Source organism: Euprymna scolopes, chromosome 16 (genome assembly GCF_053919585.1).
Source record: "Euprymna scolopes isolate OS-2025 chromosome 16, ASM5391958v1, whole genome shotgun sequence".
Classification (NCBI taxonomy): Eukaryota; Metazoa; Mollusca; class Cephalopoda; order Sepiida; family Sepiolidae; genus Euprymna; species Euprymna scolopes.
The window spans coordinates 129,230,871-129,244,903 of NC_136497.1; the positions used below are offsets into that span (position 1 = coordinate 129,230,871).

At 30.7% G+C, this 14,033-nt stretch overlaps 1 protein-coding gene across 2 annotated transcripts in view; it reads right to left on the reverse strand.

The window, feature by feature from the left end:
• Nucleotides 1-14,033, reverse strand: part of LOC145296074 (glutamate-rich protein 3-like) — a 91,753-nt gene that overhangs the window by 55,019 nt on the left and 22,701 nt on the right. For both annotated transcript variants that reach the window (XM_080142193.1, XM_080142192.1), the window contains exon 4: nucleotides 13,477-13,608. In XM_080142193.1, the coding sequence (XP_079998319.1) occupies nucleotides 13,477-13,608 (132 nt within the window). The remainder of the gene's footprint in view (nucleotides 1-13,476; nucleotides 13,609-14,033) is intronic.

Sequence of the window (14,033 nt, forward strand, 5' to 3'; positions counted from 1 at the left end):
CCTTATCCCTTCGTCTGTCCACACGTTTCTCAATAACTACGCCTCGGAACTTTTGGAAATTTTGCAGAAACACTAAACATGATATGAGTAAAAAAAAAAAAAAAAAAAAAAAAAAAACAGAACGGATTTTCCAGGAAAACTGCAGTTGCCCCACTAAGGGTGCCTTTCGGGTTAAACTGGTTAAAATTAACACTTTTGTGTTTATTAAAAAAAAATTGATGCCTTGGATTGTTTATAAAACTTTCTGGAAAGTTGTAACTGATTTCTATATAATTTTGTTTTTTATACTTCGCGAAGGAAAACCCAATTCGTGTTGAATGTCTGTGTGGTCCTTAGCAATATACAAAAACGCTATCGTCTTCCAAGATGGCCTCTACCAAAGCCAGGGACCAACCATAGGTGATTATATTATTACAATGAAAGACAAGGTTGACTGTGGATTTGAGAACATGAAGTTAATTAAAAGGGCGGGGTTTCTACAGAATTTGGACCAAACCGACTTTTGTCGACTTAAACCTAAAACTTATTGTAAGGTTAGATAAAAAATAAAATAAAATAAAATAAAATAAAAACACTCCATTCAAATTCAGTCGACGTATTAAAATAACATTTAAATTGGTCCGTTTTTGATCCGTGGCATAACGGATAAAACACTAGATAAAAAATCAATTCTAAATGACATTTTTCTGGGGTATATTATTTAATCAAATGGAATGTTTATTGAGATGAGTATTATTTACTCATTTATTTATTGCGGACGGTTATCCTCATCTTTTTAGTTCGGGGCCCGTGGCGTAGTGGATAGAGACGTTGAATATCTGGTTCCAGGTGAGCATTGTCTGAAAATAGTGGTTTCAATCCTACCCAAAGCCGGCTAAAACATGGAATGCAGTTACAAGATTCGGAGTTCCTATCCTGTCGTCGTTACCCCCTGACGAAGACCAGAGGAATTGTTGGTCGAAACGTCGTTAAACAACAAATAAAAAAAATAATGGTAATAGTCCGCAAAAATTAAATGAACTTTTCTGGAGATTGATGGTTTAATCCTCAGTGCCAATGATATTAAGATTACAATTGTGATTTACTTATGTCATAGCTGACGGGACGAGACCATGCTTCTTCCCATGGATCAACTAAAAGGTAACGTTTGAAATACACAAGAGATTCCCGCTTTCCGACAGAAATATTTCTAAGTTCGCAAAAGACACGTGAAGAAGGTCGGGGATTGGATTCGGCCGAAACGTTGAAAAGTAAAACCCAAGATGAAAAAAGGAGTTTGAATAATACAGGTAATCTTATCTCCTTTTTCTTTTTCTTTTTTTTTTTTTTTAAGATCTGTGCATTTTAGTAATTAATGTAGTAAGTAGTTACACGAGTAGCAGTTACACGATGTGACTCTAATTTAATTACTATTAGACTACCCGTGACCCGTTGGGTCAGTATGTTATATTAGCTATGGAATTCATGTATGAACGTAACACTTGTGACGTAAAAAAAATAGTTGGGTTTTTTTTTTTTTTGCATAACAGGAACATTTCTATGAAAGTATATTAAAATGAAAAAAGAATATAGATAGATTTCTATGAGTCGTTCTGTTTATTATAATTGATTATTTTTTAAGAAAAAAAATTACAGTTACTGAATTATAAGTGGTTGGCCATACTTATAGGTAAATGTACACTGAGGAGATACCATAATACTTATTATAGCTAAATTCAAATTTTGATATATTTGCTTTTTTTTTTACATCGTTCATTTCTGTATTACGTTTAAGTTATTTTAAATCCCACTCTTCCCATGTTAAATAATAATTTCGAAATAATTACGTTAATATTTCAGCGTCCCAATTGTTCTTTTGTTTATTTTAAACCCCACTCTTCCCATGTTAAATAATAATTTCGAAATAATAACGTTAATATTTCAGTGCTCAGGTAACGCGAGCATGCGCAACCGGATGTCGTAAACCGGAAAGTGGGTTACATACATCGTTAGAAGATCATTTGAGTTTTATAATTATATAGATTATCATCATAACGTTTTTACCATTTAAAAGAAGAAGCCTTAAATAAACAAGTAATTTTTTTTAATTTTTGTACAGTGTACGAAAATAATGAAAATGCGAGACGAAAATCGTGTTTACATTATCGACGCCTTAAAACAACGTTCCTGTCTAATGATCGTTTTGACGCAGTAAACACACCCGTGTTTTAAAAATTCTAGCAAAAATGAACTAATGGTCAGATTTTCATGAAATTTTCTATATGTATTCAATTTTAAATTAATTTATATATTTAAAAGCAGTTTTCGTTAAATATGAGAGGGAAATATTTTTCATGCATTCTACCCCCTCCATATTTCATGTTAGGAAAGCAAAGCAAAATAAATTTAGGTCCATAAAAACATTTTATACAGTAGAAAAGTTTTTTTTTTTTAATTTAATTACTATATATATATATATATATATATATATATATATATATATATATATATATATATATATATAAATATATATATATAAATATATATATATATATATATATATATATATATATATATATATATATATATATATATGAACAAATGGTTAATAAAATATGTTAAAAAGCATCTTGAAAAAGAGTTACAAACATATTTAATTTTAAAAAGGAAGCACAAGATAAGTGGTTAGTCCTTAATCCGCGGAGTTTCAAAGAAATACTCTCCTTATCAGAGGGCAGGAATTAGCAAAATGCGGGATCGGATTTTGCATGTAAAAGTATTTAATGAAACCACAAGTAAGTCACAGATTTTACTTGGTTAAAAAAAAAAAAAAAAAAGGTGAGGTAAGGGGAATAGGAGGTAAAAGAAAAAATGATAAAAAGATTTCACATGAATGGATAGTCCGGTGAAGGGTAAAAAATCCAAGAATGGTAAAATCCAAACACGGTCGAATTAAAAACTTCCAATCCAACAGGTAAGTTCCAAAGGAATCAAGTAACTGGAAGATGGTCCAAAATGACCCAAAAGGCAGAATTCCTTGGAAAAAATCACAAATGGAATGAGTTCAAAATCATTAAAAGAAAAGTTCAAGTGTGCACAGAAAAAGCACTGGAGAGTATTTAAAACACGTCTGCCAAGGCCGGAAGAATCAAGTAATCTTTTTTCTTTATCATTAAAACGCTACCGTTTTTGAATATATGGTTAAATGGCAGTTTTAGTCATTTAGAACCGCTTTAAACTTCATCGCTCACTCATTTTTGGACTAAATTTCAAACAACTATTGCATTTTATAGATCATCTCAACTATATTTTGAAAAAAATTCAGTTTTCGTTCAGTAAAACAAAAGTTATGATGAATTTACTGATGTTCAAAACCGTAAAAATTCATAAGGAAGTGAGCGACGTTTTTTATGACTGGTTTCCATAACAACCACGTCGCTTCGGCGATTACTGTTGCTACCAATTCACCGCTCTCGCGAAAAGAGAAGTAACAAGTGAAATAGAAAGAATGAAAGTGAGATAATTTAGGGGTTATTGAAAGCAGACGAGTGCCGTATATTGTTATTACATATGTGTATGTTATGTTTATGGGGGGAAAAAAATAAAACTGAAATTAAACAAAGAACAAGGGAATTTACTGAAAGTCTGTAAAAATCATGGATTACAATAGAAAAATGCGAGCAGGAAAAGTAATATGGTTAAGCTTAAACATGGAAAAGTAAAGGACTAGTTGTTAAAACTGGAAAAGAAAAGGACAAAATATTCTATTAAAAATATAATAAATGTATAACTTAAAATATTGCAGTATTAAGAATTTTTTTTAATTCAATTTATGACATTATATAATCGATTCTTAATGCTGCAATATTTAAAGTTGGAATATTGGAATTTTATTCTAATTAATTTTTTTTTTTTAATTAAATAGAATAAAATTCCAATATTCCGCGATATAAAGATTTTTGAATAAGGTTTTCCAATTTTTTAAAATATTTTCATATAATATAAAAAATGACTATTGGCAATTATAAGAAACAAATTCAACAACAACTTGAAATTATTTTAATCGTAAAAAGATGTTTATTTCTAGGGAGGGGGGGTCAACTTGATTTTAGCGTCTATTTTCAAAAAATGTATGGAGGTCTATAATTAATAAAATTTTCATAAGCCATAGCAACAAAAAAGCCTGCTTTTCTTATTCAATTAAAGCAACTAGCGGCTTCCTTAAAAAGTATGCACAATTACACGTAGACACAAAATGATGACGTGGCTGGTTGTGCGTAAATTGTTGGTGATTTCACACAAAAATTTGCACATCCCTGTTAACTTAAGTCTAGTATTAAGAAGATTAGAATTGTCTTCTTAAATCATTAATTGCAATTAATTAATGTATATAAGTTAGACCGTGGATTTGAGACCATTTTTCGATTATGTAGGTTTTATGGCGCTGTCACTCTGCAGAGGGAGATTACGGCATAATCACGCTGACACACCGGTTCCCGTTGGATCACTGAAGTTAAGCAATGTTGAACCTGGTTAGGACTAAGTGGGTGACCATTTGGGACTTCCATGTGCTCTTTGCTTATCTCGGCATTGTCTCCAGTCGTCCTTGCCACTGGACCCAAACAGTGCCGATTCAGGAAAGGTGTGGTTGGAAATTGCGCAACCCTTGCCTCATAATTACACGCGCAGCTGCCCCTACAATGGTACCTATTTACAATGCCTCCCCACGGGACAGAGTTAGACACCAGGGTCGTTTTTTAACGTGGAGTAAAGGAACAAAAATAAAAAAAATTGTCTCAGTCGTGAAGGATTTCTCCTCCACTGACAGAGAACAAGAAATTGGAGTGCAGCATCTGAAGAACAGATACTACACTTTGATTTTGTCCCGAAGGCCAAGTAGGTTGGGTTTTGTCTTTCGAGACTGAACGGAGGCATCGAAGAGGGAGACAACTCTCGTTTAGTAATTGTCTGTATTTTGAGATGAGGTGTTTTCATTGATTGAGCTGAATGCAATTTGGACACCTCTGATAGAGAGAGAAAACCTTGAATAACAACATAGGTTTAACATTAACAAAAACCAACTAAGAATTGTCCTAGTGACATATGGCCGAGTCGTCGTATCAAAATTTATAGTTACCCAAAGGTGCTGAGTTCAATCCTGAACGAAGGCAGTGAAAAGTAACATTCAAAACAGAAAATCAGCAACTATGTCCCAGAGCCTAGCTGGAGTAATAATAATAAAGGATTGGGTTCGAGACTTCTAACAAACGATTCCCCAGTTCGATACAAAACACCTGATAAAAGCCGGAGGGCAAAACGGTCGAAACGTAGTAACTACAACAACCAAGATGAGGAAGTTGGAAGTCAGTTCGTTTACTAAGAGATTTTTTCATTTCATAATTGAGGATGCGATATTTTTTTAAATCAAAACATTAAAAAAAAGAAAGCTGTGACGAACTTTTTTAATGTGGCAAAGCTGATAACATTAATAATAAAAAAATGTGGTTTTTACGCGATTATTAAGAGAAAAACAACGAACCCACGATATTTCCATTAGATGAAAACATTTAAAAAAGAAGTTCGGCATCTTTTTTTTTTCTTCTTTTAATTAAGAAAAGTGGGTTTGTTTTACTGTACACATAGATTCGAAAAAGTTGTCACAAAACAAATATATAACAAATAAATGTTACTTTTCTACATAACTAGATATGTTTTTAGTGTTTTTATTTAATGTAACATGTTTATTCAGCTCGAAAAACATACAGTGTTTTATATATTCGAAAATTCAAAATGGCGGCCGACTCTCTCTCTCTCTCTCTCTCTCTCCCTCTCTCTCTCTCTCTCTCTCTCTCTCTCTCTCTCTCTCTCTCTCTCTCTCGGAGACGGTAAGTTTGGGAAAAGGAATTATAAATAAAAAAAAACAGTCAAAATACTGTTAAAAACCCGCCGAATATATGTCAGCCTATGTCACGGTAACATATATTAAGCGAGTTTCTAACAGTATTTTGTCTGTTTTTTTTTTTATTTATAACTCATTTTCCCAAACTTACCGCCTCAAAGACAGAGTCGGCTGCCATTTTAAATTTTCGAATACATCGGTGAGCACTGTATGTTTTTCGAGCTAAATAAACATGTTACATTAAATATAAATACTAAAAACATATCCAGTTAATTAGAAAAGTAACTTATCTTGCCTCTGATACCATTTATTTGTTATATATTTGTTTTTTGATAACTTTTTCGTATCTATGTGTACAGTAAAACAAACCCAGAAAAGTAAGCGTTATGGTAAGGTTATTAAGAAATTAGTCCTTTTAAAAAATACCGAGAATGAAACTTTTTAATAAAACAAGGATGAAACTTTTAAAGCTGTGGCGATTTTTATTTATTTTTTTTTTTTTTTTTTTTTTTTTTTTTTGCTGTAACAAAACTTCTAATATTAATAACACCAACATCTAGTTTTTAACATTATAAAAAATATGAAAACGCGACGATAGTAATAGGTATTTTAATTTTTATTAAACGAAAACTGCGATTTATTATTTATGTTAAAAACTAAATGTTGGTGCTGTTAATATTATAAGCTTTGTTCAGAAGAAAAAAATCGCCGCAGCTTTTTTTTTTTTTTTTCATATTTTCGTCTTTGTTTTATTAAAAAGGTTTGTTTGAAAAAAAGATATAATTCCTATCGTTGCATTTAATGTCTTAATAAGTTGCATTTAATGGCTTATTAAGTTGCATTTAATGGCTTATTAAGTTGCATTAATGTCTTATTAAGTTGCATTTAATGGCTTATTAAGTTGCATTTAATGGCTTATTAAGTTGCATTTAATGGCTTATTAAGTTGCATTAATGTCTTATTAAGTTGCATTAATGTCTTATTAAGTTGCATTTAATGTCTTATTAAGTTGCATTTAATGGCTTATTAAGTTGTATTTAATGTCTTATTAAGTTGCATTTAATGTCTTATTAAGTTGCATTAATGTCTTATTAAGTTGCATTAAATGTCTTATTAAGTTGCATTTAATGTCTTATTAAGTTGCATTTAATGGCTAATTAAATTGCATTTAATGTCTTATTAAGTTGCATTTAATGTCTTATTAAGTTGCATTTAATGGCTTATTAAGTTGCATTTAATGTCTTATTAAGTTGCATTTAATGGCTTATTAAGTTGCATTTAATGTCTCATTAAGTTGCATTTAATGGCTTATTAAGTTGCATTTAATGTCTTATTAAGTTGCATTTAATGTCATATTAAGTTGCATTTAATGTCTTATTAAGTTGCATTTAATGTCTTATTAAGTTGCATTTAATGTCTTATTAAGTTTCATTTAATGTCTTATTAAGTTGCATTTAATGTCTTATTAAGTTGCATTTAATGTCTTATTAAGTTGCATTTAATGGCTTATTAAGTTGCATTTAATGGCTTATTAAGTTGCATTTAATGGCTTATTAAGTTGCATTTAATGGCTTATTAAATTGCATTTAATGGCTTATTAAGTTGCATTTAAGTGCTTATTAAGTCGTAAAAAAATGTAGAAAAAAGTTGCCGCGGCTGAGCAGCTCAGCTTACAACTATCGTAGCATAAAAGCGAGTTCTGCAGTTCTTTCTGCACAGTGACAAATTGTAAAACAGCACCGGTTTTAGCGTCCAAAATTAATTTTCCAATTTTGCATTTTTCAAATACAACAATACCCACAAATGTTCATTTAAAATTGCAAAAGTTGAATGCAAAAAAAAAAAAATCGTAACTTTATTTGCCTTTCTTAATATTTACAAATTAGAAACATTTATTTTCAAATATTATAATCGAGAATAGTTATTTCCCTTGGACTAATTTTAGTAGAATTATCTCCCTTATTATAAATTGTTACAGAGAAAGCGTTTCATGATGACAAATAGGATGCTGGCCCTTTAGTTTTTTATCTTAAGGGGGGAAACGAGGGTCGGTAAAGTTCAAATTTCGTCTGTAATGGATTTAAAATGGTTTCTGCGAAGCCGTCGACTGTGCGGTGAAAACCATAAAAAGCCTCTTTTATTTTCTACTACAGTAATTAAACATGAAAAATGAAAATATCGAAAAAAAAAAAAAAAACAAAGTTATATTGTACGTATCCGTTTTGGACTGAAGATCTCCGAACAAAATTCACTTAATTTGATCGAGTAGGTGTTTTTTTTTTTTTTTTTTTTTTTTTTTGTGATTTTTTTTTTTTTTTTTTACAGTGGAAAAGCACAATGAAGGTATTGAATTTTAGAAAACGCCACGGGGAGATAACTCAGTTCAAAGCGCCAACACTTCATCCCCATCTTTATTACTAACTTTTTTTCCTAAACATCGAAACATGACTACATTTTGCTCGGAATCATAACAATTTTTTTTTTTTTTTTTTTTTTTTGCTGTAAAAAAAAACAACAAACAAACAAAACCTACTTAATAAAATTAAGTGAAATTTTTTTCGGAAAACTTCATCCCATAACGTGTATATACAATATAACCATTTTTCGATATTTTCATTTTTTAATGTCTTGATTAAACTGTACAAGTACCTTATATATATATATATATATATATATATATATATATATATATATATATATATATATATATAGGGTGACCCAAAAAAACGGGCCCAACTCTAATTAGGCCCCCGTTTTTTAGTGTTTTGTCCGAATGAAATGAAACTTTGGACATAACTAGTTTATTATATTCAATACATCACATCAAAACACTAGGGTCTTTGGCCTTTTTTCTCCGTTGACTGTAAAATGCTCAGAAAAACAATTGAATGTCCTCTGTTTTTTTTTGGGGGGGGTCACCCTGTGTGTATATATATATATATATATATATATATATATATATATATATATATATATATATATATATATATATATATATATGCTTGTACTTTTTGTAGTAAAAGAAATCCCATACAGTGCTCTATTATTAGGGAAAAACCTTTCTGGAAATAAGAGCAATATATTTTTTTTTGTATATTATATACAGGAATTTACATCGGTAGTCGGTACATATATATATATATATATATATATATATATATATATATATATATATATATATATATATATATATATATATATATATATATATATGTTTGTTTGTTAAGTTAATCCCGTTACAATTTAATATTGGAAAAATAAATAAATAAATATTTTATTTTGACTTTAAAAGTTTTTTTTTTTTCCAATATTAAATTGTAACGGGATTAACTTAACAATATTTTTATTATAATATATTTTATAAAAAAAAAAAATGCAATGTGAAAAAATTTAAATGAAGACAATTTTATATATAAACTAATTTTTAATATATTTTTATTTGTTTGATTTTTTTAATCCAATTTGAAATAAATAAACTTGCCGTTTTAGTTTACCATTAGAAAATAAACTTGTAGCAAAAATATATTTGAACTAAAAATAAAAAAATATATATTTTTATAATATTAAATAATCTTATTTCATAATACTATTATGGAAATAAGTAGTAAAACTATTTTAAAGTCAAAACACAGATATTGTGAATAGAACTCTCATTTCAATTTAATATTGGGGGAAAAAAACTCGAAGTAAAAATCGTTCCAAAGTGACTTTTTAGAGTGTTTATGGTTCAGTCAACGGCTTCGCAGAAGTTGGTAGTAAACAAGACGTAAGGATGGAACTTGAACTACAATGATTTCTTGGCCTTTTGGTCAAGATCAAAGTGTAGTATGCACTTCCACTCAACAACGTACAATGCAGTTCTGGGTTTTTGGAGTCGCCTGATTGTCCCCGTTGTGGTACAACGGCCGTAGAAACGACTGATCATGCTTTCTTCGATTGCTGCGAACTCCGCCGGTACTAGTCGTATGTTGGTGAGGTGACGGCTCGCATCGATCCTGTGCATCCTCGCCCAATTACCGTATCCAATGTCGTGGACACTGTGAGGCCACCGTGGGAAAGACAAATGGTCTACGTTACAATCCTGGCCGTGGCGAGAATGGTGATTTGGACGTCGCGTCTGCAAGATTGCCGGGGGGGGGTGTTGTCTTTTTCTGATCAAGATCTGATCGCTTTCTTTAAACACCAACTACGGGTGAAGATCAGATGTGATAGAAGAAGGCTGCATCGCGAGGCATTTGACAGAAAATGGATACATGTAGCAAGTCTGTGTGTACGAAGAGGAGCTAAATTTGAATACGTGTTCCCCGCCTAGGTGTGGAACGCGCAGTTCCGTGAAGTAAAATTTAACAAATAGCCTCTCAGCTAGCTGAGTGTGTGTTCCATCGCTCCCTGATTAGGAAGCCTCCAAGATCCCCACCCCCTCTTTCTTGCAATTTTTGTTTTCACCCCCTCCTCTAAATTTCACTCATCTTGGAGAGAAAGAAATACAAACTAACCCCCATTCCTTACCCACAAAATTTTCTTTTCTCCATTCACCCCCATCTAGAAATCCCCACTTAGAGACTGACCCGCAGAAGCCAGGTTCCTTTTACAAACCTAGTGGAACGGGCAGTCTATCAACTAGACGGGGTTGGGAGGGTCCTACTAACTCCCCCCTTTTTTTCCCCACCCTCGACACAAATGAATTATTGTACCAATTTTATTGTTATCTTGTTTTGTTTTTACACGCCAATAAAAAATGTTTTTAAAAAAATTGGGAGTTAAGTAGGATGTCCCCCAGTATGAAAGGGTGAATGCGGTATTATGGTGAAAGATACTAGCTGGGAGAAACTTTTGATTTTGTTTAGTTCTGGAGTGACAAGGATGACCAACGACACCCACAATCCCCTCTTTTGAGTTGGCCATGTGCCTAAGTTTTTTGTTCATTTTCAATGTATTTTTAACATGAATAAAGGATTTAATATCTCAAAGTGTAGTATCTGTTCTTCAGATGCTGCACTTCCATTTCTTGTTCTCTTTCGGCGGAGGAGAAATCCTTCACGACTGAGACAATTTTTATTTTTGTACCTTTTCTCAACGTTAAAAAACGACCCTGGTGTCTAACTCTGTCCCGTGGGGAGGCATAGTAAATAGGTACAACGTAAGCTGCTAATCACATTCTTTTTTTTTCTTTTTTTTTTTTTTCAATATATAGTGTGTGTGTGTGTGTGTGTGTGTGTGTGTGTGTGTGTGTGTGTGTGTGTGTGTGTGTGTGTGTGTGTTACACATTATTACAGGGAAACGTTTGATCATTTGTTACAGTTATCTCCCTTAGAATTTTCTAATTAGAATTATCTCCCTTTGGTTATTGTAGTTGGTGACAGTGCGTGTGATGCCGCTTAGCTTGTTTTTTAAGAAGGCAAAGGATATCTGCAACGTATTTCTCTCACGTTTGTTTGTTTGTTGTTTGTTTGTTTGTTTGTTTTCTAATTTTTTTATATATATGACATATGACGCTTCACGGTAGGTCTCGGTTATTTGAAATTTTAACTTAGTGTTCTAAGGGAGGTAACTCTATTTTACTAAGAATTGTAAGAAAAAAAATGATTTCTTTCAATTACTTCAATGTAATAAAGTTTAATAACATTATTTTTAAAATTGTAAAACGCGGTGATAGTGTCATTTTTCTTAATCGAAACATTCGAATAATTGTAAAAAAAAAAAAAAAAAAAAAAAGAAAATGCTTTTTTATTTTCAATTACTTTAGTAAAATAGAATAATCTCCCTTAGAACAATAAATTAAAAATCTCGAATAACTCCAATTCTTGGCCTTCTGGCCAAGATCAAAGAGTAATATCTGTTCTTCAGATGCCACACTTCAATTTCTTGTTCTCTGTCAGTGGATGAGAAATCCTTCACGGCTGAAACAATTTTTATTTTTATTCCTTTTCTCCACGTTAAAAAAAAAAAACGACCCTTGTGTTATGTATCATTGTGGTCGAGGAAATTTTTCTGATGGTTTACAGCAAAAAAAAAAAAAAAAAAAAACTGATGAAGATGGAATTTCATTCGTTGAAATATATTACTAACATTTCAATAGGTATGGACAAAATGGGGGACCTAGTTTTGAAAGCCGATTTATCATAATTTTTTTGTAGGTTTCCGACTACTTTTGGATCGTATTTGAAAGATTAGAGACTAAAGTTTATTTCCAAAAAAAAATGAAAAAAAAAAATATTTGAACACGTGATAAAAAAAAAAGTTACGAAAATGTTTTCACGGCGAGCTATCCAATTCAGCAAAATTTTGAAGTTAAATAAATTCATTGTAAAAATCCTTTAAAAGATAAATATTAGTTTCAAAGATAATTAGTAAAGTAAAGTCCTTAGATATTGAATTAAATAAAAAAAAAAAAACACCTTTTTTGTACAAAACATAAATTAATTAGCCCCAAAAAACGAGTGATGTCATGTAATTAAAAGGGGGAGGGGAAGTTCTTTTTTTTCCCAGTCGCGCATCCGTACATTTCTTTGCTGAACATTTGTATTGATTTTTGCATTTTTTAATTCAATTATTTTTCTATGTTCCTGTTTTTAAGTTAATTTTTTTATTATTATTGTTCAATATTATATTTTAAAAAATATGTTATGCCGAAAGTTTCACATTTTTGCGAACAAGGAAATTATTAAAATCTTGCTTATAAAAGTTATGCGAAACCCGTAATTTAAAAAAAAATAGAAATATTTTTGCAATTATAATTTTTTGTGTGAAAATATTAAATTAGCAATCCTTAATTCAATGGTAATATCGATAGTTCGAGAAATTCATTTTTCTTCGAATTATATAGAAATCATTAATACGGATTTATGGGGCTTTTTTCGTAATGTTCCTATAAAAATTATCTATTTTATTTTTATTGTTACAAATTACGATGCTTTATCTATATTTTTAAAAAAGCAAAAATAAATTCTTGCGATTTTATTTACTACTGAAAACCATAACTTTAGTAAAGGTATTTTTTTTAAAACAAAAAAATAAATTTCCACTAAGATTTAAATAAAAATAATTAGTTCATTATATTCCGCGATCATTATTTGATAAATAAAATTATTATTAAAATTAAAATTGGTTAATTTCCTGATTTTTGATGATTTCTTAAGTAAAGGGAGCGGTCAAAATGCATCGGCATTCATTTTGCCCGTACCTAGATTTCAGCATCTTTTCGCTAATTAAGTGTCAGAGTATTTTCTCTGGACGTTAGGTTAGATTTTAGGGTTAGGGGAAGAGTTAGGGGTTAGATTAGGGATTTGTGGTTAGAGTTAGGGTGTGAGCTGCAGACAAGCCATGAAGCCAATTAATGTAAGCAGCTAAAAATAAAAATACTACTTCAAGGTAAAAATATATATATATAATCAATGATAAGTGAATAAATGCTTAATGGGTTAATTCCAACACAGAAAACAGCAATTCTTCCCCCTTTGTCAGAAACATTGATTGCTTATTTGAAATTTAGATGGGAGGGATCTTCTCCTCTCTTCCTTCTGGTACATTTTTCAAAGAAAAGAGATTACTAGTCTTTCTCTGCTCTTTTGATATTGATTTTGTTTGTTTTCACTTACCTTTCCCGCATGGCACTCGTATAATGGATGCGACCGTTTCGGATCTTTTTTATCCAATGCCGACAAATAAGAGTTTGCATCTTTTTTCTTAACTTTCGTCTGTGTCTTTTTGGGAACGTTCCGTGTTTCTAACTAAAAAGAGAAAAAAATGTAGAAAAAGTTTTTTTTTGTTTTGTTTTTTTTCATATAAGACATAATTCCTAACCAGTTAAAGTATTATCAGTGAAAAACCGAATCGAAATTAATTATTTTTGTACCAATAACAGTGAGAAAACCTGAAAAACTAATAAGAGGTTAATATAGTTTGCTTGAAGTATTGTGTGGTGTGTATATACAAAGTAAATTTAAATTAATAGAAAGCAATGCAATGCAGAGGTGTAGCAGATGAACACAAACTGAAGCAAATTAAAATATAACAGTGGAACAAACTCTGCTCTTTTTTATTAATACAATATATATGTATATATTTTTTACATATAAAATATTAAAAAATATATACATGTATATTGTATTAATAAGCAGTGAATCTGCACTACGTGTTTGTTGGCCCAGAGGTT